General features: G+C 38.0%; 2 protein-coding genes across 2 annotated transcripts in view; one reads left to right on the top strand and one right to left on the bottom strand.

Annotated features, from left to right (window-relative positions):
* LOC134217922 (uncharacterized) overlaps positions 1 to 26498 on the bottom strand; it is a 200068-nt gene that overhangs the window by 159982 nt on the left and 13588 nt on the right. The gene's annotated exons all lie outside the window — the stretch shown is intronic.
* On the top strand, positions 246 to 26498 carry LOC134217929 (aromatic-L-amino-acid decarboxylase). The gene is made up of 6 exons (XM_062696777.1): positions 246 to 767; positions 23551 to 23759; positions 23983 to 24905; positions 24973 to 25112; positions 25524 to 25722; positions 25806 to 26498. Exons 1-6 carry the CDS (start codon positions 638 to 640, stop codon positions 25981 to 25983), a joined length of 1779 nt encoding a protein of 592 aa, XP_062552761.1. The 5' UTR covers positions 246 to 637; the 3' UTR covers positions 25984 to 26498.

Raw genomic sequence — 26498 nt, 5'->3', positions numbered from 1 at the left:
GTGCGAGCGGCGACGCGATGTTCATTCGGCGGCTTCGCTTTCGTCCGGGAGAAGCCCCCATGCTGGTCAATCGCGTGCACACCTCTTCACGCGTTATTGGCGCTGGCGCGAACGCGCCCGCTGGCCCCCCCACAGAACCAGTGCGAATGAACATTCAATTTTCGCGAGTTGCCGTCACCAACGCGTTTGGGGTTTGGATAAAAAGCTTTCTCTCGGCTCAACCGGTAGTCATTCGAGTACGCGCCATGCAAGAGACAACATCTGAACTTAATTCAACATCAGGGTGAGAGAAGAAGCGTTTCCAAGATTCAGGGTTTTCAAAGACGTTAAGATATCAAGAATCGTAATAGTCAGAGCTGTTTGTTTGGTTGAGTGAAAGTGCGCGGGAAATTGTTGAACAGAAAATTAACGAACCGCGTTCTGTTCTTTATGTGAGAAGAAATTTAGTGATTCGTGATTTATTGCCACGGTGATTGAGCTAAACAAAGCGCCAGTATTTACGTTAACTGCCCAAAATAATAAGCAACCAAGCGACCGGGGTTTGGGTAGTGGAATTTCAAATAACCACTGGACCATTGAGACAAAGTGAGGCCACGAGCCAGATTCTGCAGTGCAGTGCGTTACCAAGGCGGAGAAGATGAATACCGAAGAGTTTCGCGTGCACGGCAAGCGGATGATCGACTACATCTGCGACTACGGGAAGACCATCGAGTGCAGGGATGTGGCCCCAACGGTTGATCCCGGATTTTTGCGCCACTTGTTACCAGGTAAGAGCGATGCACTGCATCGTGTTAAATTGGATGTTTATAATTGCAGCCATAAAGGGATCAATTGTTTACATCGATTGGATCATGCATGTGATACTAGTCACTGCAGAGTTGAAAATAGGTTTTCGGAATATGTTCCTGGAATAGTTCCGATTATGCATGAAGCATTCCAATCGTTTATTGCTCAAAAGGTTCGGTCATAGGATATGTTGAAAGTCGAGTGAGATTCATATCGGATAACTAGTTAAAATATCGAAATGCTCATTGGAATCAATTATCTTACACAGAATTCTTTTTATACGTAATCAACCTATTATTGATCGTGTGACTTTAATTTACCACCAAACTCAATTCAAAATTTTCCAAGAAAAATCGAACGCCTCAAAGAAAAATCAATTAGCAGTTCAGACATTCATAATGTTTGAATTAAGATTCACATTTCATCAGTCCTAAAATTATTTCAATTTGGTTTTGTATACTCTACTTTCGAAGTTATTGTTATAGTTTTTGAATGTTATAGTTTTATACAGTATTTAGTACTCATGATTTATTTTTTAAGCATCTTAGCGAAAAATCTATTTACTCATTTAGAACTAAAAACCGAATCATTCGATTCGACTAATTCATTTGTAGGCATGTTAGAGTATTGATAACGTTTTTCAACGAAATTAAATAGTTAAAGTTAATAATTATTTAAATAAACTGTTTATTTTGAGAATATCAATAGAAGACTTGTAATTTCATAACATAGGATTTTTATTCGTATGACTTGGAATAGTGACATTTGTAGTTAGGAGAGGTGGGGTTAAAACGGACAGGGTGAGTAAAACGGACAGGGGTCTCGTTTGAGCTAAATCGTTACAAATTTGGCACTCTATCAAGTGCTTGTTTCAAATTATGAGTACGACATGTTTTACTACATTCAAATAATAAAAACTATTCTGTTGATAATGATCTATTGTAAACTATGGCTGAAATGCCATGGTGATGTAATTTTTGATGAGCAGTATTTAGCAGCTTTTAAAACTAATCCGCATGATCCCCGAGGATCTCAAACTTAGACTATTCAAAAATTATGCATGCGTTGAATTGATAATTTCTCTCAAGATTTTTTTGAGAATTTTTAAAGAAATTGGATCATGGTGGGGTAAAACGGGCACGTTCTGGTGTGGGTAATATGTACTTCATCATACATTTTTCCACCGAAATTTTATTTTTCAAAGTTTGTATTATTTACCTCTAAAAAGGCCAAGCATTTATTAGAAAATTCTAATTTCCAAGTTTTGTTCAGACCAATGGCATTTTCATATGATTTTTATCGATGTAACATGCTTTTAAGTATATTTATTGTAAGTTACAAATATATTAATTATTATCCAACATTTTTTATTTACATAGGCACATTTTATAGATGCTTAGCCTATGCATACAATTCATCAACTAAATTCACTGTTTTAAGTTTAATTTCTTAACATACGTAATATGGACGGACTACCCACACACTATGTCCATCTCACCCGCATACTTTTAAACCGGGATTTTTTCATCCTGCTTTTCATTGTCCTAAAAATCACAAAATCTGTTTGTTTCCCACAAAATAACTTCAAGCCACCTTAGTGCTTCAGTTTAAGATTCACGAAAGTGGTTTGGTCCCCAATATTACAACGTTTTCCATGTGAAAATGACGCGTTTCCTTAAGGTGTCCATATTACACCCAGCCCCCTAGGTATTTTCTCCCCCTACCTACTTGTTACTCGGAAAACAACCCGATCAGCACAATTAAGCCGATGAGTTATCCAAAATTTGCTGAGATTAATTAAGTAAAAAAATATATATATCTAGGAGAATTCCAAGAATTGAGATTTTGCAGCGCTGATAATTTCGCAATGTTCCTCAACAACGACTTTTAATTTTGCTACATGACGTTTACCCTAAAACATTCTGCTTCAAAATATTGCAGATTGATTGTTTGTTCTGTCAATTGACTCAGCTTAACTGACACTACGCCGCCTTCGTTCAGTTAATTAACACTTGTCTCGTAAATCCAAGCTTCTCTTATCGAAGTAAGAACGCTTGTTCTCCGGGAGGAGGAGAATATTGGCAGATTTACTGGCTACTGCGCAAACGTTGTCAAGCCGATAATTAGTCTTTTCGGGACGGAATTGATCGTAACTCATCGCCACCGCCGATGACGACAGTCGGCCGCCACCGTTGTCCCATTTCCGGCTCCCAATAATCCCTGCGTCCTAGGGCGCGATAGTCGCACTAGCATGGTTATAATAGTCAATGGCTATAACTCACCATGCAACGATTTTTAAAAATAAACAACATCACGCGCTCGTGTGATCGTCGTATTCGCACGCCTCCTTATTCTTGGACTGGCGAGAGGTCACCAGGCATACAATTGAACTGCAGCTCGGACGTCACTTTGCTCCGCGTGGACGCGAAAACCAGGATTAACATTCGCCAACCCACCTAATCCGGTTAGGCCGTGCCCTTTTGCAGTTTAGCTGCACTTCTTTGGTTCCAGTTAGAGAACGGGAATTTAGTAGAAATTAGAAAACTGTGTCAAGGGTATCGATTCGAATGTTCAAACTGCAACCACAGAGTACAGACGTCCAACTGAAAGATGAAAAATGTGTAAGAAACATCGCATGCAATAATGGTTTGTACTCTAAAATAATGACGTATGAGATAATTCTAAATAAAGCTAAACACATTTTTTTAAAGAATGATCTGTTTTAAGCAAGTTTACAGTGGCACCTACTTTTTTAAATTTATGTAAAAACTTATGAAAAAATGTGTACAAAAAAATACTATGGGAAAGGTTAGTTAACTCGTGAAAAAAATCACTTGCTCACAATCAGTACAATGATGATAGATGACACCATCGTAAACCGAAGTGGCTATTTTTTACTGCAGGATGTTTTGAAAAAAAAAGAACGATCGGAAAGAGTTTACGAGATATTGGTTTAGCGACTGGCAATGATAAATATCCCCGTATTTTGCCAAACGATTTGCACCTTTCCACGTTTATGCTCAATATTTACCTTCGTGTACTCAGCGCAGACCAATCCCCACTATCATAGTACAATTTGTTTTTGGTGAATTTTGCAAAACAGATATCGTACATTCGCTTTGGAAGAATAGGCCGTGAAGGATGGTGGTTGCGACATTTGGGACTGCGATGCATCATCACGATCATCATCTTTTCACACTTACCACGAGGACAATCCCGCAACGTGTACGATTGATTATGTGTGGAGTGTGAATTACTTAAGTGGTAATTAACAGTTCGATTCCGGTACACTAATGTGAGTCATTCTGAACGTAGCTTTATCCGTATCACAGTTGATGAGATATATTAAAATTTACCATACATAATCAGAGGATCACGCGAAATTATCACTTGACCCACATGATGTCATTATGTATTTTCAGTGAAATGCAATGACTGTCACAGTCATAGATGTGAGTGTTCTGAATTTTAAATGACAAAAATGCTTCGAACATTCTAAAAACAAGGTCCTAATCTAAATGATTTTCTATCATATTATGCGCCTCATGCATCGCACTGTATTGAATGCCTAAAGTAGCCCCTGGAAGTTACCATTGTGAGATTACTTTCACACATGAAAAATCGAACTACGATACTTGAAACAATCCCGGATTTGATTCATAGGCGTGAGAATACCGGAAAAGAATTGCATGAAAAACTCGCAATCGCAGAATCGCAACCGAATTTTCTCGCGTATGAGGGCTTGAGGATTCAATTATGATTCTTTCAATGTTAAACAAGATAGCAGTTCATAAACCTGTAGGTACATTACATTTTTAGAAAAATGTGCCAAATGCTACATGCTCTTGCAACTAAATTGATTGAGATCGATTTACGAGTGTACCGGGAAGTGGTACAACATATCAAACTGACAGTTTTGTACTTCGTGGATGAAGGATCCGGGAAGCCAATATTTGGAATCAAACAAGCACCTATATTTGGCACATCAAACTTCTTGATTTCCAAAGCTTTGACATTCTATTCTGTGAAACTGAAACATTGTGAATTTAAGCCAAACCATCAAATCCGGAATTACACCGGAAACAAGTCGTCAATGCTGGAGATCAATGAAAACAATAAAATAAGAATAAATTCGATTTCTTAAGTTACTAATGAAAGTTACGAAGTAAAATATTGAAAAACAAAAATGTTCCAGCAAAATGACTTTTTTTTTGTTTTTGAAAGGGGTTTGGTAACGCAAGGGTTATGATTGCTACAAAAAACGAATTAATTCACCTATTAGTGATATTAAATTTCTCGTAAATATACAAGACATTAGGGGGAAGTGCGGTAAGACGCGCGGCTACAAAGCAAGACCATGCTGAGAGTGGCTGGGTTCGATTCCCGGTGCCGGTCTATACAATTTTCGAATTGGAAATTGTCTTGACTTCCCTGGGCCTAAAAGTATCATCATGTTAGCCTCATGATATACGAATGCAAAAATGGTAACTTGGCTTAGAAACCTCGCGGTTAATAACTGTGGAAGTGCTTAATGAACACTAAGCTGCGGCTCTGTCCCAGTGTGGGGATTAGAATGGGGCGCAGTTGTATGGAAAAACGAAAACTTCGTCCGATCAAGTGAGATCAAGGTTTTTCTGAATCGTTTTGGGACCCCAATCAACTGTGCAAAATATGGGCTCGATTGGTTGCGACCTCGCATGCCGCATCGCGTTTTAAGTTTACATAGAGATTAGTATGGGAAAACGTTCTTTTTTACATTTTTGCTCTTAGCGGCTTCAATTCATCATCAATCACGTGACTCAATACGTTAGCATATAGCCTGGAAGATGCCGAAAGACTTTGCCGAAGAAGGTACGCAGCTGGAAGGTCTACAAAAAATGTTATTACGTTTCGAAAATTGATTGCTTAAACCATATGCAAGAAATCAATGTTTCTGCCAGCACTACCGGACAACCTGTAATTGTCAGAGGGCAAAACCCATTTTCCTTCTAGTCGAAATTTTTACTTTGTGAAATCATTCCGAATATCTACCATTAGCTCCAAAGTCCTATAAAATCAATAATTTTGAAATAACACTCAGTTAAATTATTGCTCCACGTAGTTCGGCAGTGCTGGCAGAATAAATGATTTTTTGCATATGGTTTGAACACTCAATCTTCGAAGCGTTATAACTTTTTTCGTGGACGTTCCAGCAACGTGCCTTCTTCAGCAAAGTTTTTCGGCATCCTTTGGGTTATACTTTAACGTAATGTGCCACTTGGTTTACGATGAACTGAAACCTATAGTACTAGAAATGCAAAAATATACGTTCTCCCATACTAATTTCCATACAAACTTCAAACGCAATGCGGAAAGCGAGGAAGCAACCAATCGGTCCCAAATTCTGCACAGTTGTTCAGGACCCAGAATGGCTTCGAAAAACCATTGATTTGAAAAAATGACCATGACGCCCCACTCTAGTGGGGATGTAATGCCAATAAGAAGAAGAAGAAGAAGAAGATGTGACAGAATCTTGACACACCTTGAATAAACTTTCGATTTCTTGTATTTCTAATCATTTTGACAGAGACGCTTAACAGTCGAAATAAACCGAAAATAGCATTGATCACCATTGGCAAGATGAGTTATCTAAAATTTTGGTATCGGTGTATAAGCTTATTCGACAATAATTTGTTGATTTCAGTGTGCAATCCATCTCTGATCCATAATAGAACATCATTTTGTATATTTTGTGGTAAAATAGTAAACTCTTCTCATTATAAACATCCACATAGTTCAACATTATTATGTTATCAATTGGATGACCGCATCGTGCTTTCGTGCTGTGCGGTTCTTTCTCTCTTTGCGGAAGGAAGTTTTTAATACTACCCGAAGCTATTTTAATTTCAACGGTGCTTCTTAGCGCTATTTGTACCCACTGATCCCGTTACGATCTTTGCAAGGACCCGTGCCTTCGTTTTACGTTGGACCCGTTTGCGGAAGTAAAATTCCGACAAGCGGTGGTAATCCTGCAGGGACACCGTTCTGGGAAAAAACCTCTTAGAAGGTCACGTCTCCACGCTCAGCAATGAGTATTAATAAAAACAAGAGGAAGGGGGAGTCTTTGAATTCTCCACTTCCTTCAAAGAAACAAGGTTTCAAGACCGTCCTGCCAAAGCGCGGAAAAAATAGAAGGAAGCTGGAGAATTCAGATATTCCTTCAAACTCTAATGTCGGAAATAATTTTTCTCCTATCGAACTGAGCAATCAGTTCGATTTGATTAATGATGATATTGAGCAAATCGAATCTAGCCCAGGTGATTCGATTCATGCGAAAAAGCGAAAAAGGATTCCGCCGATTGTGGTATCTGTTGCCGAGTTTTCTGGCTTTAGGAATGAGATTTTGAGTAACCTTCAGGGGATCAAGGTTTCATTTCAGATTGCTAGGAAGGGTGACTGCCGCGTTTTGCCGGGATCCTTTGACGATCGCAAACGTCTTCTTCAGTATTTAACTGAGAAGCGCCATAAATTCTTCACATACGACGACAAAACTGAGCGATTGTTCAAAGTCGTCTTGAAAGGTCTCCCCACTGATGACAAATCACTGGATGAGATTAAAATTGAAATTTCTCAATTACTTGGATTTTCACCAGTCCAAGTAATTAAGATGACAAAGAACTCCCACTCTGGTACTTCCCAGAGGGGCATTTCTCAAGAATTTTATTTAGTTCATTTTAACAAAAGTGAACTAAATAATATGAAAAGTTGGAAAAGGCCTGTATTATGCCTCCTGTCCGTGTTACATGGGCACATTTCCGCAGGTCTGGCGGCAATTCCCAAAACCCCACCCAGTGCCGTACGTGCCAAAAGAGCGGTCATGGCACCAAACACTGCCACATGGATGCCAAATGCATGATTTGTGGTGGAACCTCTCACGCCAAGGACGCATGTCCTGTGAGAGAAGATTCAATAAATTTAAATGTGCAAATTGTGGGGGCAATCATAAATCCAATTTCTGGGAATGCCCTTTACGCAAAAAGTTTTGAATTCCCGTGCAAAATTGATGACGGGAAATTCAATCGGATCCCAGATTCGACGGGTAGAAATTTTTCAAACGCTCAAATTTCGAAACCGGTTACCGGTCGAGCAATTCATACCCACCACAATTCACAAACAAATTTTGCCGCTCGTCAACGGGTAGCAAGCACTTCAGTAAATTCCAATTTTGTACCTACGTATGCAAACATCGCTGCTGGTAGACAAAATTTCTCTTCTCAAAATGAGGTTTATACCCATGTCCCAACGGAAAATAACGGTCATGTTGCCGATTCAGGTAGCATGACTGCTTCCGATTTTGATTTTTTAACTGAACAATTGCATCACATGATTGATGCAATGTTCAAAGCAAATACCATTCCTGAAGCTGTTCAGGTTGGTATAAAGTACACACAAAAAATTGTTATCGGACTCCGTTTCAATGGATCCAAATAATTGTGTGAAAGTTCTAAATTGGAATGCCCGCTCTCTAAAGGGTAAGGAAGATGAATTATTCAACTTCCTTTCAGTTCATAATGTGCATATTGCCATTATAACTGAAACGTATTTAAAACCAGGACTCTCCATTAAAAGAGATCCAAACTATTTTATCTACAGAAATGATCGTCTTGACAGCGCCTGTGGTGGGGTCGCCATCGTCATTAATAGACGTATCAAACACAAATTATTTTCTTCATTCGAAACCAAAGTTTTTGAAACCTTGGGAGTTTCTGTTGAAACAAATTTTGGACAATTTTCCTTCATTGCAGCCTACTTGCCTTTTCAATGCAATGGGCAGCAAAAGAATTTGTTGAAAGCTGATCTTCAAATTCTGACTCGCAACAAATCAAAATTCTTCGTAATTGGTGACTTCAATGCCAAACACCGTTCATGGAATAATGCTCAAAGCAATTCCAATGGTAAAATTTTATTTGAAGATTGTTCTGCAGGATATTATACTATTCAATATCCCAATGGACCAACTTGTTTTTCTTCCAGTCGAAATCCTTCTACAATTGATTTAGTTTTAACGGATTCAAGTCAGCTGTGTGGCCAATTGGTAACTCATGCTGACTTTGACTCTGATCATCTTCCTGTGACATTTGAAATCTCACAAGAAGCCATTTATAATCCAATCAGCTCTACTTTTAATTATCATAGAGCTGATTGGGATTATAAAACGTATGTCGATAGGAATTTTGATGTTGATATTCCTCTCGATACCAAAAGTGATATTGATAATGCTCTCGTATCTTTGACAAATTTAATTGTCGAAGCCAGAGGCATTGCAATTCCTAAATGTGAAACTAAATTCAACTCCATTATTATTGACGACGATCTTCAGCTACTGATCCGTCTTAAAAATGTGAGAAGAAGGCAATACCAAAGAACTCGCGATCCCGCGTTGAAAGTTATTTGGCGGGATTTGCAAAATGAAATTCAAAATGTTTCGCTATTCTGAGAAATACCAACTTTGAGAATAATGTCTCAAGGTTGGATCACAGTTCGAAACACTTTTGAAATTAACAAAAATTCTTAAAAAACCTCAAAAGCCAATTCCAGCGCTTAAAGAGGGAAATAAAATTTTATTAACAAATGGCGAAAAGGCTCAAAAACTTGCTCAGCAGTTTGAGAGTGCCCATAATTTTAGTCTAGGTCTCACTAGTCCAATTGAGGATCAGGTTACACGGAGCTTCGAAGACATTCTCAATCAAGAGAATGTTTTTGACCCTTCGTTGGGAACTAATTTGGATGAAGTGAGATCTATTACTAGAAAATTTAAAAATATGAAAGCCCCGGGTGATGATGGTATTTTCTACATACTTATCAAAAAACTTCCTGAGAGCTCTTTATCCTTTTTGGTTAATTTATTTAACAAATGTTTTCAATTGGCATACTTCCCAGATAAATGGAAAAACGCCAAAGTTGTTCCAATTTTGAAGCCGGACAAAAATCCAGCTGAGGCTTCTAGTTATCGCCCAATCAGTTTGCTTTCTTCAATAAGCAAACTGTTTGAAAAGATTATTTTAAATAGAATGATGGTTCATATTAATGACAATTCTATTTTTGCTGATGAACAATTTGGTTTTCGCCATGGGCATTCAACCACCCATCAGTTATTAAGAGTTACGAACTTAATTCGGCTCAACAAATCTGAAGGATATTCGACTGGAATTGCTCTTCTTGATATAGAGAAAGCATTTGACAGTGTTTGGCATGAAGGTTTGATTGTAAAATTGATGAATTTTAATTTTCCTCTGTACATCATTAAACTGATCCAAAATTATTTATCAGATCGCTCACTGCAGGTAAACTATCAGAATTCTAAATCTGATAGATTACCTGTAAGGGCTGGTGGCCCCCAGGGCAGCAGACTGGGGCCTATATTGTATAACATTTTTACTTCTGACTTACCTGATTTACCACCAGGGTGTCAAAAATCTTTGTTTGCAGATGACACAGGTCTCTCAGCCAAAGGGCGGAGCCTTCGTGTCATTTGTAGTAGATTGCAAAAAAGTTTGGATATTTTCTCCACTTACTTGCGAAAATGAAAAATTTCACTGGAATGCTTCCAAAACTCAGCTTATAATTTTCCCACATAAGCCGAGAGCATCTTATTTGAAACCTTCTAGCAGACATATTGTCACTATGAATGGGGTTCCAATTAATTGGTCTAGCGAAGCTAAATATTTAGGACTTCTGCTAGATCAAAAATTAACTTTTAAAAATCACATTGAAGGCCTTCAAGCCAAATGTAACAAATATATTAAGTGTCTATATCCACTTATAAACAGAAAATCAAAACTTTGTCTTAAGAACAAACTTTTGATTTACAAACAAATTTTAGACCTGCCATGTTGTATGCTGTGCCAATATGGACTAGTTGCTGCAATACCAGAAAGAAGGCACTCCAGAGGATTCAAAATAAAATTTTGAAAATGATTCTGAAGTTGCCTCCGTGGTATAGTACCAATGAACTTCATAGAATTTCTAATATTGAGACATTGCAACAAATGTCCAACAAAATAATTTCAATTTTAGACAAAAATCGTTGCAATCTTCTATTGCAACGATTAGCTCCTTGTATCCTTAGTATAAAATAGGTTAAGTTTAGTTTAAGTTGAAAAGATTGTAATTCCTACATGGTTCAATTCAACCAGAGGAAAAATTCTGCCAGAGGCAATTGAAATGTATTAATAATAACTAAAAAGTAACATAGCAAATAAGGATGATAGTGTTAAGAAAACACGGAACACCTAGTCTAAGAGATGAATGCATGTATTAGATAATTAGCAAATAAATTTAGTTAAAAAAAAAAAAAAAAAAGAAATGTTATCAATTGGGGTAAGTTCGACACCTGCCTTCGAATCACAAGACTTTACAAGACTTATCATTCGCATAATATAATTCAAGTATTGAAGAAACGAGGTAGCAATAGCCGGATAATATAACTAAGTCAGAGATTGATTCTTCTTCGTTGGCATTACATCCCCCACTGGGACATTGTCGCCTCGCAGCTTAGTGTTCATTAAGCACTTCCACAGTTATTAACTGCGAGGATTCTAAGCCAAGGTTACCATTTCTGCATTCGTATATCATGAGGCTAACACGATGATATTTTTATGCCCAGGGAAGGCGAGACAATTTCCAATCCGAAAAATTTCTAGACCGGCACCGGGAATCGAACCCAGCCACCCTCAGCATGGTCTTGCTTTGTAGCCGCGCATCTTACCGCACGGCTAAGGAGGGCCCAGAGATTGATTATGTTATGTATAATCATCATAAGGCGTGGGTCTAGGTCTAAGGGGTAATATTAAGTCATCAATGATAATCGGCTACACAACCGCTAGAAAAACTTTTCTTGATCCATTTTCACCCCTTTTAACATGAAGTTTATCTCCTACGAAACTGGCCATTTTTATTTCTTACACCATACGCAATTAACTTTAAATCGCTGTTATAAACAACTTATTTGAATAATACAAATGAAATGTAGATCAAAAGATTATTTACATTAGTATGTAAATTTGTTACTAACATTCATATACTTTATATATGTTTCATACAAACCATTGAAGAAACTAAAGAAAATATAAAACGCGGTGATGGTTTTAAATATAAAGAATTTTGGTCAACCATCGCTTATGAGTGACCCCTAAACATGAATTTCAAGCATAAATAATCTAAAAGATTGTTAATAAACATTTTCAATTATGTTGTAACTTCATTTGAAATTGTTTTAATGTTCGAATCCTTTCCGACTTGGTGTGTTTAAAAGTAGACTGTTCACGTTTTCATCAGAAATCGAATTCTATCGAGAATAATATTGTCGTGAGAACTCATGGACTGATGCACAAAGAGCCAAATTATGCTTGTATGAAATTTCTAGACCGGAAAGCTTCATAGATTGGGGAGCTGTATAGTAGATTAAGCTGTCGGTTTAACCCAATTTTCCCCTAAATGATACAATTCTACATTTTAGCCGTTACTTTTGAAGTGCAATGATCAATCATAATTATGTTATGCGATCAATATTAAAATTGTTGATTATTTGTGGAAGCATGGAAATCCAAATTTCTCTGAACAAAATAGTTGAACGTTGAACCCTTCAGTCACATTACAGTTCAGTGGGTTATTGTAATTGATCCCCAAGAATTCTATACGATGCCGATCTTCCTATTTTAAACCTGAAATTTTAATCAGAATTTCAAATCTGGACTTGGGTTGGGTTGGGGTTTTAGTAGTTTATTGGTAAGGGTAGGACACGTGGCTACAAATCGATAATCAGGTTATGCAGAAGATTACTGGATTCGTATTCTAATCTGGTCATCATGTATTATCTGGTGTATCATTTTCGAAATTTGCATTTGCGTTGGGGTGGAACGAAGGGGGTCTAAGTCCCGCGTTTAAGAAAATTAGGAGCCCCCCATAAGATTCTGAAAGTTAATTGGTAATGATATCCGTTTAGTACCTCTTATATTCTTTCTATTATTACGAAATGAATGGAATACAATTGGGCTTGTTTCAAATCTCTGAGATTTTATTTAACTTTGTAAAAAAGAAAAAAGAAAAAATGGTGCATTATTTTCGAATTAGAAGACCGGAGACGAGCCAGCCTCGGGCTGAAAGTCTCTTTAATAAAGACACAAAAAAAAAAAAAAGAATTAGAAGAGATAAGATTAATAAGGCTTGCTGACGTTTAATCATCCTCTCTTGTACAGCACAGGCAGAATAGGATTTGTTTCATCGGGAAATGCTTAACAGACTGCTGCAAAAGACTTTAAGTTCTAAATGCTGCTTCGTCTCAAAAGCTTTTGAGATTTTGATTGTAGTCTAGAACCTATGTGGCCATGCTCCATGAAAATAACGAAAAGCTCACATATAGGGAAAAAAAATATAAAAATATTTCAACATGGTTTATTGATCATTTATCCATTTTTATCTAAATAATGTTCATATGCCTAATGGTTTCTCTACCTTCTCGCATTAATAGTCAAACAGTACCAACAGCCTGTTCACTCTAACAGTCTTTTGCTGTAAAAAGGCAAGCTAGGACTTCATTTTCAATAAACCTTGAGCTTGATTGACTGCCCGTAGTTGCTACTCCATTCTGACTAGATCATCTGTTCTTGCACAGTGAACAACAGATGTTTTGCTTGGGACTAGCACTCATGTTCAATGCAGAAGTACTGGTGATATCATTTGTTAGGTCACACTGGCGCCTACCATGTCAGAATGCAAGTAAATTTAGGGAAGGGGAAGAATTGATGATCTATTCACTCGACCACTGCAAGCCGAATATTCCTCTGCACTTGCCACTAGTTCATGCGGAATTTTATAGAATGTTTTGGTTGAGGTTGACGGGCAGAGGTTCGTCTTGGTTCACGAGTTGCCAGTGAGGTAGGAGAAAGCAATTGGTGGGATTCTAATTAGATATAAGAAACTAGCTTTCCGTTCATTTTCAATTCTAGCAGTTACTGCTAAAATAGTCAACTTGAAGGTGTAGAAAAAAAAGGAAATGAAAAAGGAGAAAAAAGGAAAAATAGAACATGAAAAATATATAAAGAATGAATACAAAGTAGGAGGAATGAGACGAGCCTGTAATTGAACCCACGACCTCCTGCATATGATGCAGAAGCGATGACCATATGACTACTAAGCTCGTCAAAACTTTATTTTCCCCGTGTCGAAACGTCGGGTAAATAAAAAACTCGTTGTAATAAGTGCAAGACTGAGTAGCCGTTCAATAAATTAAACTTTATTTTCAGTAAACCTATCTTCTAACCCCAGATAGATTAATCCACCTTGGCGATAGTGATACCTTTCTAGCACATAATTTGAAAAAAAAATAAAAATAAAAAAAGGCATCAGAAAGGCAAAAACATATATCGGATGGCCCAAACGGTCGTGTTTTGCGAGTGTTGGTGAGTGTTTTGCCGTTGCAACGGAAAAAATTCATCGAAAATTAGCCATAAAGAAACCGAATGAGCTGTTGTTTACTTTTTTGAAGTAACCAATTTGAGCAAAATGTTGAAAATTTTCAATGAAGGGATGTGTTGTCAGCATAAATACGACGGAATCTTAGTACTGCATGAGAAAAATGAAATTGTGTTGTGCAATACTTCAATTTCGACGGAAAGTTTTTCTTTGTTTTGGTTAGTTGCCATAAGGAAACCGAATCGTGAACATTTTGCCATAAGAAAGCCGAAAAGTTCACTGGGTGAGTACAAAATTTACCGAGCTCGGATTACCAACACAACTACACATCTTCCCACCCGTAATGTAGAGCCCAGCATGTAGTAGCGTTAAGGCGGGTATTTTCGTCTGTATTTTTATTTTCGTCCCTCTCGAAAACCAATTAAAGTGGCACTTTTATGCCAAACTCATCCGTACCGTCGTCGGGGGTGACAATGGGTCAAATGGGGGTGAGAATGGGTCACTGTTTCAAGTACTTAGAATGCTTGTAGAACAGAATGAATGTATCTGAGGGCAAGAAGACTAAAATATAAGAGACCTTTTTGAACAATTTTGCTATCCGACCTCCAGGCTGCTGGTGAGAGCGATGACCCATTCTCACCCCCCAGACCCATTGTCACCCCCGATGGCGGTACCAAATTGTAAGCTCAGAAGAAACGTTCTGCCCCCACCCCTCCCTAAAAAATCGAAATAAATCGAAACCGCCCCGATTATAAAAAAAAAATACAGGTTACAAGCTATGTATTTATCACATTCTACATGCCCAAATCGAAAATTATAATTTTGGTAGTTTTGGTTACTCCTTTATATGGGGCTATCCAATTGTAAATTGAGATATTGAATCATAAAGGCCGATACAAATATTTAAAAACAATTATGTCTCCCTCCCCTCGCCTTTTTTTGCCCAAAAATAATATTTTGAGGGGGCAATTTTGAGGATTTTCAAAACATTCTTTAACAAATCCGAGGAGTTTTATTGATTTTTTTTCCATTTCCTTTCGGGGACCAGTAGGACATAATTTAAATTAAATATTTGTAACGGCCTAATATCCCGCAGAACAATCACTAAATAAAATTTTACCGTTGGAATTGATTTGAGCATTATTCCATGAACGGTGTTTGGCATCGAAACCATCAATTACGAAAGTTTTATATTTGTTGCGAGTTAGAATTAAATCCAGTGAATCATCTTCGGCTTTAGGCCACAATGCTTACCACATGTTTGGTTCCATATCCAAAGATAATTCTTGCATTCCATTTGAGCTGCCTGTTAAGTGTAACTCCGATATACTTTGCTTGATTTAAAAGTTTCAAAAGTGTCCCGACTAGAAGACCATAACAAAAACTGAACACAATTTTAACACATTGTGATATTTATAACTTTTTTCAATAAACTTTAGTTCTTAGTGCCAAAAAATGCTTATCACTGAACTGTCTAAAAGTGGGCAATAGAAATGGATGTAGAGAAGTCTTCCAGCCAGATATATGTAGACGCTGATATAATTTGAAAATGTTGCCTATTTTGTAATGGGTTTAATTTCATAATCTTGAAAAATAATATTGTCCAAAAAAACAAAAAATTCTGATAGTTGGTCACAATTTGGAGACCTATAACGACATTTAAACATTTTTAATTATATATTATATATATATAATATTAATATATTTTGTATCTGTTTCTGTCATAAATTGCTATTAAAATGTTGAATGTTGATATTAAAAATACTAGGATAAGAGATCGGCGAAGACGCCATCTTGTTTCCAATTGAACCGTCAAAAGCGGTTCCAATTCGACTTGTTTACTTTTTGCTTCCATAAGAAGCAAGCAAAAAGTTCAAGTGCTGCCAGTAGAGTAGAGTGGGGCAAGAGTACGCACTTAGTTTTCAATCGATCATGTGGCCCTTATGAAGCAAGCTTCTGCATATCAAATCAGTGTCGATGATTCATATACTCTTCCTTTATGTTACCCAGTGGAAAAAATATTGAAATTATTGAGATTCGTTTTAGTAGAATCCTTATTGCAAGACAAGTTAAAAACGCACTCTTACCCCACCGGTGGGATAAAAGTGCGCATCGGGTGGGGTAAGAGTACGCATTTATCCAATCATGTGCTTTAAGTATATATTAACACAAATAAGAGTTAATAACATTTAATTGATGATATGGAAATGCTAATATCATCTTCCAAACTTGGACGTATATGTTCATGATAGCATTAGAGGCGAAAGTATAGAATTGATAGTTCCGTTAGGATACGGCAGGCATGAAGAATGTTTTTATAGAAGTCGATTTGAAAGCGAGCGGAGGGCAATATTTGTGATGACACATATCGCACGACCTTCCTTCTGCCAAGCTCCCGTATGAAGTAATTGATGTTTAATTGGCATATATTAGGGAATGTTTAAAGATTACGTAACTCTTAAAGGGGGAGGGGGTCCTAAAAATGTGCACTTTCATACGAAAAACCATTGTTTTTTATATATAAAAAAAACTACAGAGGTAAAAATATATATCACGTTTCGCGTGGCGTATACAAAGGCATTTTCCTTAAAGAAAGTCCACCAATCACGTAACGTAAACTTTGGCTATTTCATCACCCCTTCCCCCCTATCTTACACTATTTGTATGAATCCTCTAAAAATTATATGGATCGTCACACATCTCACAACCCCTCCCAGCTAAACGTTGCGTAATTTATGAATGTTCCTTTTGATTAAATGAAATTATCATTTAGATGAAATTGTGTTTTCGTACTATGTTTAGGTGAACAACAAGTTCTAATACAATTTCATTATTTCGCTTCAGTGCTTTGTTCGCTAAGTCCTTTCTAACACCGAATTACTTCAACTTATCCTAAAAACTTGTGATAATTTCAAATACTGTCAATTTTTTCGTAGTTGTGGATCTTTATTCTTTGGAAGAAGTCTTATTTCGGCCGGAGATACGGGTTTGACATCATAACTTGAAAAATCATATGCGTACTCTTGCCCCACCGGTTCCTGCGTACTTTTACCTCACAGTCCCAAAAATAATTCAAGTAATGGGTTTGACTTCTTCGAAAACCAACCGGATTGGTGTTCTGTACCATAAAGTACTCTATACAATAGGTTATCGAAATGGTATAATCTGGGAGCTGCGAACTCGATCGAATCGAATTTTCAAGATATTTTGCTTGAAACTCGCAAATTTCCTCCCAGTGTTCACTGTACACGTTACGATTTTCTCACATTGGATTATCATTATGTTTATCTTTATAAAATTAATTACAAAGATTTCGTCAATTTACTGCATCGTAATTATTAACGTGTCGAATGTTAAATTAATTCATACCCTCCAGTTATGTTAAATCCGTCGATATATTTAAAATGACGCCAGTAAATTGAAATTTGTTGAAAATGAGCTATATTTAGTATGAGTTGATTTATACGTGTACTCTCTCGTCTACGCTCAAAATGCACAAAACCTCTCTCGATGCGATGGATACTTTTTGACAGCTTACTTTGGAGATTCTTTGACACTCGTTTCGACTCTATCCGCAGCTCCCAGGGTATAATGTCCACCTGCCTGATTGAACGTATATATCAGTGATCCCCAAAGTGCGGCCCGCGGGCCGCATGCGGCCCTCGAAGCCTTTTCCTGCGGCCCGCGAAGGATTTCTGAATCTACACTACATGTGGCTTATTGATAAGCTTTAGATGACACGAAAAGCTTCTCATCATGCTCAGTTTTTTGTTATATTCAGGGAATCTGTCAAGTTCACATAATTACGATGTTTTAGCACCATCATGATTAATTCAAAAGATTGATTTAAAGAAATCGATCAATACAGTTACGCCCCTTTAATCCTAAGCGTGATAATTTATCACTTCATAAATGTTACGTAGGCCAACTTCGATTGTATTGCCCCGGGCTATGAAAACAGCAACTTCGTCCATTATTTCGCAGATTCAAACGAACTAAATGTTGAACTACTGGTCAAACTAATGTTGTCCTATACTGCTCTGAATTGAGGAAACTTTCAATACAAGTTAGGGTTTGCCAAAATTTAAATTTGCTTTATTTTTAACTCCAGAAAATAATCTGAATATCATCGTACTTTACACTACCGTAGTGCAAGGCTTCTGTTGACTCTGGGGGCTACTTTGGATTTTTGATTTTCAAAAAAAAAATAAACGAAAAAAATATCAAATTTTAAACAGAAAGTTGACATCCAACTATCAACACGACACCCAAATGGTGATAATAGCAATTTGCTAGTAACTTACGTTATAATTTTTGTTTCAAAATGTCCAAAATAGCCCCTGGTTTGTCGACGGAATCCTCGAACGATGGTACTCAAAATATTTAACAAAGTCAAGAAATTTCCCATGCTTCAATTAGATGGTGAATAAAGAGTTTCTGTAAAATTCAATTGATCGGAAATCTGGAAACACGTAAAATAGTGCGGAATTCAGATTTATTCGATTTCTATTCAAAACTACTGGCAAGTTCACCTGGCTTTGGAAATATGTTTGTTGTTATTTGACACGACAAGTTATGATCAATGGTGTCTTGAAATTTTGATTTTTATCTGTTCATTGTCATAGAATTGGGAGATTTCAATATTTTGAGTGCTCAAATAGGAAAATAAACTTATCAGTTTTTTATTCCATGCATTTAGGCGCATATTTAAAGTCTTTTAACAGGTAGAAAAAAGTTAAGAAATCCTTTACTGTTGTGTGTAGTGAACAATAATCCTTCAACAATTCAAAATATTAGAATCGGAAGACATATGATCATTTGGGAAAATAGAGAACATATACTGCAAACTATGCTAAAAACATTTTATTGCGAAAAGATTTTTCTCGTGTCATGTCCGCTGCCACAAAAGAATTTGTTAATGTCAGTCAACAAAAGTCAGCTACGGTGATAAAACCCGTGGAATATAATGTTTTTACAAGTCTCGCGTGATTTTTGAAAACGTCGTAAGTCCAAAAGAGAGGCTCTCTTTGAATACTTTCTCTTTCGATTATTACAAAGCCATACTAACATTTACATTGGATTTTCCAGCACCGATCTGAAGAAAATAGCTTTGTCTAGTGTGCTGAGGTGAAAATATTGCAACAAATTTTAAACTAGCTTAGATATTAGCAAAAGAGAGCGTAATGAAAGAGAGTCTCTCATTTGGACTCACGACGTTTTCAAAAATCACGCGAGAAGTATGTAATTTGAAAAAGATTCATCACAACTCATGTTACTGAAATGTGGAACACATAATAAAAATCGTTTTGATTAAGCTGTAAAATTCTACATGGAATGAAAAACAAATCATGCAAATGTACTGCGGCCCGCTCCAACAGTTCAAAATTGCTATGCGGCCCTAGATAGTAAGCATGCTGGGGACCACTGGTATATATGGTAATGAAATACTAGTTGCGGAAATCCAATTATTTTTGGCAAAATGACTAAAAAGTTATCTAATTCCATATCTCCCTTGTTGTTTATTCAAATCGTTTACAATTACACATGATAATAGTTGACCAGAATACCTGTCAAACTGATGCAGTGCTGCTAGTTTATCTTTTTTTATTACTTCACAAAATTGAAAACGTACTCTTAGGGAAGATCCATAAAGTACGTCACGCAAAAATCGGCGATTTTCGACCCCCCCCCCCCCCCTCGTCCCCCCTTTTGTAATAAACCTCTAAAATTTTTGTATGGATCGTCACGCTGCTCTGAACCCCCCTCCCCACTAGAGGCGTGACGTACTTTGTGGACGGCCCCTTACCCCACGCGCACTCTTGCCCCACTCTACTCTATAATTTAAACGATTTCATGCATTTTCATACGTTGCCATTTCGTCAGTTTTTCACTCCGCCAGTCTCTGGTTATAGGGTTGCTAGTTGATATGCCTTTCTACTTGGGGTTCCTTTCATATTTATTTTTTAATCGTTTTTAAGTGAATGGTAGAACAGTAGTTTTGGACGGACTTATCTAAACTATCACACCATACAGCAACAAATTTTAATACGACTTACATTCTGTTTTCAATAATCCTGTCATATTCAGCCCCGAACTTTTTTACAATATCACCCGCAAAATAGATTATTTCGAAACCTTGGTTTGACAAGCATGGGAGAAGATCGTCAATAACTGCGATAAAGGTGACAGCACGCCTCATTGAGGGCAACTTATCACTGTTTGTTTACTGTTACTGTTATGCTACGTTTTGACAGGGCAAGTGAATTGAACAACTCAGTTGAATTCAATTGACTTGCCAAAAAGTTGAACATGTTCAACTTTCTTTTCATTCAAGTGAGTTGAACGAAGGTGTTCAGATGTTCAATTCGCGTTCAATTCAAGCGACTTGTTCAATTCACTTGCCCTGTCAAAACGTAGCATTATGCTAAGTTTAGACAAGGCAAGTGAATTGAACAACTCAGTTGAATTCAATTGACTTGCCAAAAGTTGAACATGTTCAAGCGAATTGAATTAAGATGTTTACACGGACAATTCGCGTTCGATTCAATAAGGGACTTGCTCAATTCACTTGCCTTGTCTAAACGTAGCATTAGAGTTTGAGACTTTTTTACTAACGTTACTTAATTAGTTTATTTATTTAATTGCTTTATTACTTAATCAGTGCTACGGCCAAAAAATTTTGAAACAATCGATAAGCTCAACTATATCTACCAGATCATACAGAACCAAACGTTTAAACGCCAGACCATCGATTGTTTACCTAGAAGAAAATGAAAATAGAATTCTATGAAAATTAAAGCGTCAAAATTGTATATCTAAACATAGAAATGATAATTTAAGAACCAACAAAATGTAGCCAAAATTAATTAAATCACTCAATACGTTGTTGCGCACTATGACATTTATGGAGTTCGCAGTTATAGGCGAGGAAACCGACTTCACCATCCCTAGTTTCGTCTTGCTTAATTACACGAAGAACAAAAAGTTTCGCCGGAGGAGGACTAAAACCAGCGTGACGTATTTCTTAATGACTCTGTTCATTGATTCTGATTTTCAGCGAAATGATGCTATTCGGACGCAACTTTGAGAGAAAAACTTCACAAGAATGTTGCCTCCTGCCACAGTCGCAATCGAGTGGCGAGATCAATGAGGTGGTATACAACAGCCGTTATCCCGTTTGATATTTTTACAAAAACTTAAGAAACACTAAGATAACTGTTTCTTTTTAATAATGTAAGCATTTTTTTGGATCGTTGACTTATAAACCGGAATGCCGATTGCATTCAGCAACGCTCTTCTCTATATTAGCATTAAGGCTCTATAAACCGTAATCAATTTGATGATGAAGATGATTTTGTTCTCATTCGCACTAATACTAATGCAATTTTAGCCAAAATTCAATATTTCACTGCTATTCACCAACTTACCTCTGTCAACGTATATTCATGGTATTTTCATATGAATTTTTCACTCACCTAGCTAATTAATTATCAATTAACTGACTGAAAAGCGCTTAAAACTGCTTTTTTCCTAGACAAATTTTCGTATGCTAATTATACACACACCAACTCCGAACGATCGAGACACACACATACACATGCACTCAGTTTTTCACTTGTTCTTTTCTCGCCGTTTTCATGATTTTATCACAACTAAACATAATTCACTACCTAACTTTCACTTTTGTCTTTGATGTTGAACACCAATTTCTTCACTTCATGTCGAAAAACCAACGAAAACTGCTTTAAAAAATTTGAAGTGAGAGACAAATTTGACGGCCGTATTGTGAATGTTGCAAAATTCGGAACACCCAAATTCACTACCGCATTAGGTGAAATAGTGCGCACAAAATCTCGGCAAAGCAACTTAGAAATATCAAAACAATACATCGAATATGCTAGTCGACACGCAATCAACTTTATGCATATACAAGAAATGAATCATCATTTCATCGTTGCCAGATTTATTTAATCAAATAATTACTGCGAATTGTCGAATTAATCAAATCAACCAGAAAAAAAGAAAAGATTATGCTAGCTTCTGTTGGTAGGGTGGAGAATGGTTGACATTTAATTTTACCGTACCATTCATCCTACCATGCAGTCAAAAAAAAACAAAACTACGGCAGCCGCAGCAGCAGCCACGACCAAGCAGACGACAGCACATACTTTTACTATTTTCTCCCCCCACAATCAATGTTTTCGTAGAATAATTTCTCAATGTATAGCCGGTTTTGGTGGCAAATATACATTTAGTTATTCCTTATCATTTTACAGATTAGAACTAATAAATCAGTATCTGTGGCATGCACTCTTTCAAGGCTGTGTGCCACAGTCTAATTCAACTCGATTCTGTTCTATTTGCACTGCGCACAAGAAAGTGTGGATGGATGGCGCGAGACTTACGCAGCAGCAAACAAACAGTCTGCGGATGAAGAATAAAAAAGAGTTAATTTCGTCTTACATTTATTTGGGAAACTGTCTCAGTGTGCTCGACTGCTCAGTGGACGAAATTTTATCGGATAAAATGTAAATATTCGGAGAATCAAAATGTTTTACTCTACTTTCCCCAACACTGTATGTTGAAAGTCCAGTGGTGTATGAAGAAATTTAAAATAAGTTTCCATATAATAAATATTTCATAAATGCTCAAAAATAAACATTTTGTTGCATCTGGCAACATTATGTAGCAGCAGACAAGCATTTACCACCCCATTTCCACCCACTTCAAATTTTCGTCACTTTTTCGTACAGGTTGCCTCACCAATACTAACAAGCAATAACGTCATTAATTTTCAAAACAGAGTTACGGAGTCTTGAGCCTTAATCGGTGCCAACTAAATCCAAATATTAGTTTTCCAATTACTAATACTATCGGAGATGACGCAATTACAGTTTCTAGCTTTTTTACGCTAATGATGAAGCTGTGATGCAACGCACTTTAACAGATAGATTATCTACAGTCATTCTTTGAATCCGGTATTATAATGATCAGCTAAAGTTGCGATTCAGAAACCAAACGTTCGATACTTCATTTGGATTCGCCCGAACGGCCCCCGAATCTGTTTAAATCACCTCTCGTCAGGTTGAACTCTGGTCAGATCGTTAATTTTATAGCCTCAACGTTCCGTTTAATTCGGTTTTCATCACCATGCCCGCAAACTGTTTATTATCAACAATCACAACCCTCCCCAATGGCAAGTTTATAGACTATCCACCTCACCGGCACACATCATCGCATTTGCACTTGTAACTAAAACAAACACCCCCCTCTGAATTCGCTAACTCCCTCCCTCCTGTTTCTCCCTTCCAGATGAAGCACCCCAGAAGGGCGAAGACTTCAAGCGGATGCTCGAGGACGTCGAGAAGAAGATCATGCCCAATATGGTCCACTGGAACCACCCGCGGTTCTTCGCGTACTTCCCGTCGGGCAACTCGTACCCCTCGATCCTTGGCGACATGCTGAGCAGCGCGATCGGGTCAATTGGTTTCTCGGGTAAGTCACCGTCAAATGCGTTCGGCGTCAGTCAATATTTGATCGATCGATCACGACGATGGGGCTGATCGTGCCGGCGATGATGATCGCGCGCAAACAAACTGAACCGTGAAACAGAGCGTGTTGATTACGCGCATCGAACGATCGATCGATCGATGATGATCAGTTACTTCAATGGGGACTTTCCAGCTTTTGAGTGGAGACTAATAAACTTTTATTTTTATTTGTTTCGTTTGTGTTTGCGAACAGGCTTCGTCGCCGGCTGCCACCGAATTGGAAGCGATCGTCATGGATTGGTACGCAAAAGCGCTAGACTTACCGGCGTTCTTTCGCAGCGATACGGTTGGGAGCGTTGGTGGGGGCGTTCTTCAGGGTTCGGCTTCAGAATGCGCGTTGGTTTGCATGATGGCGGCTAGAGCACGGGCCATCAAAGAGCTCAAAGGAAATAATGTGGATGTTCACGACAGTGTCTACCTGCCGCAACTGGTGGCTTATGCTTCGAAAGAGGCGCATTCTTCGGTTGAGAAGGCTGCTAAAATGGCGATCGTAAAGCTGCGGGTTCTAGAAACTGATAATCGAGGTGTATTCCGAGGTAATACGTTGCAGGAAGCGATTCAGCGTGATTTAGAATGCGGATTGACCCCGTTCTTTGTGGTAGCGACTGTCGGAACAACTTCCGCTTGCGTGTTCGATAACATTGTCGAAATAGGAGAGGTATGCAAGCAGGTTCCCAGCATTTGGTTTCATGTAGACGGAGCGTATGCGGGGAACTCATTCATTCTGCCAGAAATGCGACACTTCAAGAAGGGTTTGGAGTACGCAGATTCGTTCAACACAAATCCCAATAAACTACTGTTAACAAACTTTGACTGTTCAGCCATGTGGGTTAAAGAAGTCAAACTGCTCACATCGGCCCTCGCCGTAGACCCACTGTATTTACAACACGATCATAGCAGTGCAGTCGATTATCGACATTACGGCATTCCACTGAGTCGTCGTTTCCGAGCGCTGAAATTGTGGTTCGTTTTCCGGTCGTATGGTATAGTTGGACTTCAAAAATACATTCGGAACCACATAGCGTTGGCCAAGCGTTTCGAGTCATTGGTGCTACTGGATGAACGATTTGAAGTGCGTAATGATGTAAACCTTGGATTGGTTTGTTTCAGACTTATGTGAGTTCACCGAGACAAAAAGTTCAGATTGGAATTTAATTTACTTATTCGCTATTATCCATTACAGAAGCCATGACCGAATCAATCGTGATTTGTTGGCACGAATCAATCATTCCGGCAAGTTCCATATGACACCCGCTATGGTCAGAGGCAAATACATTATTCGGTTTTGTGTTACATACGAGCATGCAACCGCAGAACATATAGGTAAGTCCGCTAGTACAGAACTATTACTATTCAACTTATGACACCCTTAACCATGCATTCAGTTTAAGTAAAATAAAATATAAAAAATCGATTATGGTTCTTATCAATTGAACTTTAATCATCATGTAAACAAGCGTTATAACACCCCTTCCACTTTTTGAATGTGATGCAACTTACGTTCAGTATGATATCACGTGCGCGACCCGTCAAACAGGATATCTTCCACGTGGCCGCCACTGCCGTCACCTTCCCTATTTGCATAATCAATACCGTTGTCACACAAGCCTGGCATTCTCAGCCAATTCCCGCTTATCTCGCTTTTATTTACATAAATATACTCTATACATATCGTATTTTCGAAATCTTTCTAATAATATTAAATCCCTTCTTTCCTCTTTCGTCACTTTACAGATTACGCATGGGATGAGATTCGAAACTTCGCCGAGGAAACTCTGGCAGCTGAGTGCCCGGTCCCAACGATCCAGCAAATTTCCGTCACTCCTGCCATCAATATCAAGAAACCACCGAAGAAGCTCACCCGCAGCATGTCCACTCGATTCTCGTTCACCCGCAGTGTGTCTCGCGAGATGTACGAGCGACAAAACAGTCGGTAGGTATAGCCTTCCTGGTGCTCGTGTTCTACTTTAATCGAACAATCTCCTAATTCATCGAACCATCTTGCTCTGTAAACAGATCCCAGCTCACGGATGGAGCCACGCCGATCGTCATTATCGATACGGACGAGATCCTAGAGAGCCTTCAGCGGGCTACGGCGGCGTCGGCCGCGGCGGCTCAATCGGACCACCGCGACCGAATACAGAAACAGTCGGAACTGTACGAATCGGACAGTACGGATGAGGCTAGCAATTGACTAGGATCGTCGGCGGCGGAAGTGGAAGACTCTCAGCATTTGGTCTTTAAGCCGAAGATGCAGATTGGGAACGCCGACAGCTGCGATAAAGAAGACGACGACGAAGATGATGACAATAATGACGACGTCGATGGTGACGACGGTAGCAGCACCGACGTCGAAGATTCTTCAACGGCAGCAACGGATTTCTTCCGCGGAAGCCTCCAAAGACAATCCAAATCAAAAAGCTGCTCTAGTATTAGACAAATGTGATGACGATGGATGCTATTTATGTGTATGGCTGTATGTGCCAAACAACAAGTATTATTATTCTCTAGGAAGCACTGCTAAATTATTCTAGGTTTAGACATCAGTAGCGTTAGAGACGCAACGAGAAGTATTAAACAGTAATTATTGCTGATAACCATGACCTTAAGAAAACAGGCATAAATGTAGTATTAAATAACGTTGAAAATATATCTCAATACCATGTACGAAGTGCGACAATTTCATGAATAAATGTACATAAATGTTAG

Source organism: Armigeres subalbatus, chromosome 2 (genome assembly GCF_024139115.2).
Source record: "Armigeres subalbatus isolate Guangzhou_Male chromosome 2, GZ_Asu_2, whole genome shotgun sequence".
NCBI classification, from domain to species: Eukaryota; Metazoa; Arthropoda; class Insecta; order Diptera; family Culicidae; genus Armigeres; species Armigeres subalbatus.
The sequence above is the reverse complement of the archived record's forward strand: the minus strand, read 5'-3'. Positions and strand labels throughout refer to the sequence as shown.